General features: G+C 39.2%; 1 protein-coding gene across 1 annotated transcript; it reads left to right on the plus strand.

Moving 5' to 3' along the window:
• The first annotated feature begins 319 nt into the window (after positions 1 to 319).
• On the plus strand, positions 320 to 2,372 carry LOC141627591 (uncharacterized). The gene is made up of 2 exons (XM_074440827.1): positions 320 to 1,634; positions 1,780 to 2,372. Exons 1-2 carry the CDS (start codon positions 320 to 322, stop codon positions 2,370 to 2,372), a joined length of 1,908 nt encoding a protein of 635 aa, XP_074296928.1.
• The last annotated feature ends 2,944 nt before the right edge of the window (positions 2,373 to 5,316 follow it).

Below are 5,316 nucleotides of genomic sequence, written 5' to 3' on the forward strand. Positions count from 1 at the left end.
TGTTCATATGAACATGATGATTTTAATGCTTGATTGTTGGTAGAAACATGTGATTAAGGTCATGCATCTATATATGTAAATGTCGTGTTTAATTTTAATGTGAGTATGATAAATGTTCAACTATGTACTGGTTTTTAGAAGTATTGAATTGTTATTATTGCCTTATGTATGTTCAAGTTGTTTTGGCTTAGGAAACTTGATTTGTATAAAGAACGATTAATCGAAAACAAAAACATGAAGAGAGAGAAACTAGAGAGAGAGAAAGCTCTGAAAAAAAGGAAGATCTGCTAGGTTGTTTGTGCGCCGTTTTTCTGCAATAATGGTGAGAGCTACTGCATCCACCTCAAATTCTGCAAATAAATCTATACAAAACACCAAAAACATGTCTAAAACTTCATCTCCTGTTATAAATAATCCAAAAAAAACTGGTCCTTCTGCATCTACTGTTACTAAAACGAAGAACGTTAATGAAATTACTGGTCTGGCTCCTTTTGACCTTGAATCTGTTGAAATTAATGAGAGTGGTGAAGCATGGTTGGTTCAGGGTAAGAGAAAGAAAGCAGCTTTAGCAACTATAGAGGAGGAACCTCAGGATTTGATGCAAGTTACCAGAGAGGATATTCAGGAAGAGCTTAATTTCTGGAAGCCCTCTGTTTATTGTTTCATCCTTGGTGCGAATCCCCCTTTGGATGTTGTTGAAGGGTTTATCAGGCGTATCTGGATGAACTATCCAATTGATAAGGTATCCTTCCTACCCAGTGGTATTTTCCTGGTTCGTTTTCAGTCTGTACAGAGTAAGGATGCTGTTCTCAGGCAAGGTCATTTTTTGTTTGATAATAAGCCCCTTATTGTGAGAAATTGGACTGAGAATGTTGAATTAACAAAGGATGATGTTAAAGCAGTCCCTGTATGGTTCAAATTGATGAACTTACCTTTAAAATTCTGGGGTAAGTGTCTTCCAAAAATTGCAGGACTTTTGGGTAAGTACATACGCAGTGATGTTTCTACCATGGAAAAAACCCGTCTTGGCTTTGCACGTGTTTTACTTGAAGTACCCTTTGGTCAAAAGTTACCTACTTTTGTTAAATTTCTTGATGAAGATGGTAACATTGTTAAGATTGTGGTTGAGTGTGAATGGCAACCAATTTCATGCTTTGTGTGTGGGGGTATAGGTCATGAGAGTGAGAAATGCAGGAAACCTAAACCAAAATCAACTGAGAAACCTGTTCAACAACAGTGGATCCCAAAAAAGACCACTGCTCCTGTTGTGACTGTTAACCCACCCTCTGTCATTGTGCCCACTACTCAACCAGCTAAGCCTGTATCTCCTGTGATCATTCTACCTGTGACCCCTGCTGGGACTAAGACCCCTGAGGAAGTCCAGCATAAGTTGCAGGTTACTTGGTCCAAGGATGGTACTTACAGTCAAGTTCAAACTCCTGCAAAACCACCTATCACTATGAGCAGGCAGGAAATTATTCGAGCAGGGAAAACCAATACTCACCTCAGTCAATATACTTTCCAGGATGCTTTGAACAATGCAACCCCAAAACCTGGGATTGGCACTGCTCTGACTGGCAATACTAATAGGGTGGGGATTGGTACAATTGGTAGTGTGTTACTCCCTCCTGGGAGTAATGCATAGTCTTGGTTTCTGGAACATTAGGGGCCTGAACAATCCATCTAAACAAAAGCAAGTTAAATGGTTTCTTCATTCTCATCAGGTGGGTTTATTTGGGCTCCTTGAGACAAAGGTAAAACCTTTGTCTCTAAATGCAGTTAGAACTAATGTGTGTGATGGTTGGTCTGTGTCTACTAACACTTCTTGTCACACTGGAGGAAGAGTATGGGTGCTCTGGAATCCTAGCATTTTTCATGTTCATTTTGTTCATTATAGTGCTCAGCTCATTCATATGGAGGTTACTGAGATTAGTACAAAGTTCCATTTCTACTGTTCCATGATTTATGCCTTTAATGACACTGCTGGAAGAAGGTCCCTTTGGCATGATTTGAATCTCCTCTCAAGTGGAGTTCATATTCCTTGGATCCTTTGTAGAGATTTCAATTGTGTCTTGAGCCCTTCTGAAAGATTGGGGGGTCAAACTTCTGAGGAGGAAATGGTAGAGTTCCAGGCCTGTATTGATCATTGTCAGCTAGTGGATAGTCCTGCTGTTGGCTCCTTTTACACTTGGAATAACAAGCAGGACCCTCAGACTAGAGTGTATTCCAGGCTTGATAGGGTTCTTGTTAATAGTGAATGGCTTCAGTGGAGACCTTCTTCTCATGCCCATTTCTACAATGAAGGTCTCTTTGATCATACTCCCCGCATTATTCGGATGCTACCAATCGATCACAGGGAGAAAAAGTTTTAAATATTACAACATGTGGAGTCAAGTCCCAGAATTTCATACTTGTGTTGCTCTTTATTGGCATAAAATCTGGCAGGGGACTAGAATGTTTCAAATTGTTATGAAATTAAAAAGTTTGAAATATCCTTTGAAAGCTCTTAATAAGCATCTTTTTGGTGATATTGAGAATAGCACTGTTCATGCCTGGAAAGTTTTATCTAACATTCAAGATCAGCTCAAGTCTTGCCCTGCTGATCATGATCTTATTGCTCAAGAAAAAGAAGTCAAGCTAACACTTACGAAATTTGCAGTTGCTTGTGACTTCCTTTTGCAGAAAACTAAAGCTACTTGGGTTAATCAAGGTGACAATAACACCAAGTATTTCCACAGTATTTTGAAAAGTAAGAGTGCAAGGAATAAGATATTCCTTATTGAAGATGTTAATGGTGTTGCACATTCTAATGGAAGTGATATTCAAAATGCTTTCTTGCAATACTATGAGGAGCTTCTTGGTAAAACTGGAACTGTCACTACTGTCAGTTCTAGTGTTGTTCAGTTGGGACCTGTTTGCTCTCAAGAGCACACTGCTATACTCTTGTCACCTGTTACAAAAAAAGAAATTAAGGAGGCCATTTTTTCCATTCCTACTCATAAGGCTCCTGGGCCTGATGGGTTTTCTAGTGCATTCTTTAAAGATGCATGGCCTATCCTTGGGGAGGAGGTATGTGATGCAATTCTGGATTTTTTTCACACTGGTAAACTCTTGCAGCAAGGGAACCATACCTTCATCACTCTGATACCTAAAATTGATATTCCCCAAAATGTCACTCAATTTAGACACATCTCCTGCTGTAATGTTCTTTATAAAGCTATTTCTAAGATTTTGTGTACTAGGCTAGCTGCTGTCTTGCCTGACATCATTGATAAGAGTCAGGGTGGTTTTGTTAAAGGCAGGAGTATAGTTGAGAATATCTTAATTTGTCAAGACCTTGTCAGACTTTACAATAGAAAATCTATCTCTCCCAGATGTTTGATGAAAATTGATTTAAAGAAAGCATATGATTCTGTGAATTGGGATTTTGTAGAACATATGCTCATTGCTTTACAGTTCCCTGACAAGTTCATTAAGCTTGTTATGGTTTGTGTTAGATCTGCTTCCTACTCTCTGGATCTCAATGGAGAGAATTTTGGTTACTTTAAAGGAGCAAAAGGACTAAGGCAGGGTGATCCCATCTCCCCCTTGCTGTTTACTATCACAATGGAATATTTGAGTAGGATTCTTAAGCATGTGACCACTACTATGCCTTTCAAGTATCATCCTCTTTGCAGTCACCTAAAAATTTCCCACCTAATGTTTGCTGATGACCTTCTGTTGTTCTCCAAAGGTGATATAACTTCCATAATGATTCTGTTGAGGGCATTTGCTACCTTCTCTGTGGCCACTGGGCTGCAGATGAACACCCTGAAGTCAAATATTTATTTTAATGGTGTTTCTTCTAGTCTCAAAGCTGATATTATGCAAGTTTCTGGTTTCAGTGAAGGGTCTCTGCCATTTAAGTACTTGGGAGTCCCTATTTCTGCTGGTAGGGTCCCTGTCAAAGATTATGCTTGCCTCATTGAAAAAGTCACTGATAGAATTAGAGGGTATGCTGCTAAAAAACTCTCTTATTCAGGCAGGCTAACTCTTGTGAATGTTGTGCTCACTACTCTTTATACTTATTGGGCAACAATTTTTATTATTCCAAAAGGGGTCTTGAAGAAAATTGATGCTCTTTGTAGGAACTATCTATGGGATGGTTCTACTGAATATATGCGAGTTCCCTTGGTTGGATGGGAGAAAGTTTGTGTCCCTAAAAGTGAAGGTGGATTAGGGATTAGAAATAGTTATGCATGGAATCTTGCTGCCATCTGCAAATTATCTTGGTGGATCTATACAAAGCCTGATAGCTTGTGGGTTCAGTGGGTTCATCATGTGTATATGAAAGGGGTTCACTGGCATGTTTATACTCCAAAAACTGATACTGCTTGGAACTGGAAAACCATTTATAGAGTTAGGCAGAAGTTTGAACTGGCCTTCTCCTCCTCTAGTCAATGGTTGCCTAGTTCTCATGACTACACACCTGCTAGTGGATATAATTGGATCAGGAAGAAGCAGCCTGTGGTTAACTGGGAGCATACTGTCTGGAATTCCTGGTCTGTTCCCAAGCATATGTTTATTAATTGGTTGATAACTCGTGAAGCTTTGCTGCTCAAGGATAGGCTCTATCATCTTGGAGTCTCTCCTGATGCAGACTGTTGTCTATGTGGTGCTGCTACTGAGACTCATGTACACTTGTTCGGTCCAATGTGTGTATACACGAAGATGATGCTTTCTTGACGAGCAAATTGAAGATCACTCACTGCTGTTAATCTCCTTGGATGGATCTCCTCCAAATCTTGGGCTAAGGTGAAGAAATGGGTTACTATAGCTTGGATTCAAGCTGTTTACTACACTATCCGGATTCAATAATAGTGCAAGAATCAATGGGTGTATTATGCACCCTGATGCAGTCTTTCAGCATATTAGTAGCATTCTCAATTTACGTACTATCTATTGGCTCAAATGTACTAAAAGAGTTAGTGATGAAACTTGGATAAAATCAATTCAAATATGATTGATTTATCCTTGTTTTATGAATTGTAGTGTTTGTAATTGTTTGTTATGAGCTTAATGAGAATTTCTAACCTTTCACCAAAAAAAAAAAAAAAAAAGAACGATTACGGAAGGGTTGTCTTAAAACTTTCATAAGTCGAGTTCTAGAAATGATATTGCTGTAATTCCAAGTTGAGGTGATATCTTGTCTTCTTACGATTCTAACGATAGGTCACACGCCCAAAATGACCAAGTAACGTGTGGGATATGACTGTTTTACGAAAACTGGACGGTGCTGAGAACTGCGCCGATACTCGACCGAGTAGTCCCTACTCG

Source organism: Silene latifolia, chromosome Y (assembly GCF_048544455.1).
Source record: "Silene latifolia isolate original U9 population chromosome Y, ASM4854445v1, whole genome shotgun sequence".
Classification (NCBI taxonomy): Eukaryota; Viridiplantae; Streptophyta; class Magnoliopsida; order Caryophyllales; family Caryophyllaceae; genus Silene; species Silene latifolia.

What these genes read in the sequence shown, in the direction of transcription:
- LOC141627591 (XM_074440827.1), top strand. Translation starts at nt 320, where the DNA reads ATGGTGAGAGCTACTGCATCCACCTCAAATTCTGCAAATAAATCTATA. An exon ending in TGTGTTACTCCCTCCTGGGA is followed by an intron (nt 1,635 to 1,779) that starts GTAATGCATAGT and finishes CTCTAAATGCAG; the next exon opens with TTAGAACTAATGTGTGTGAT.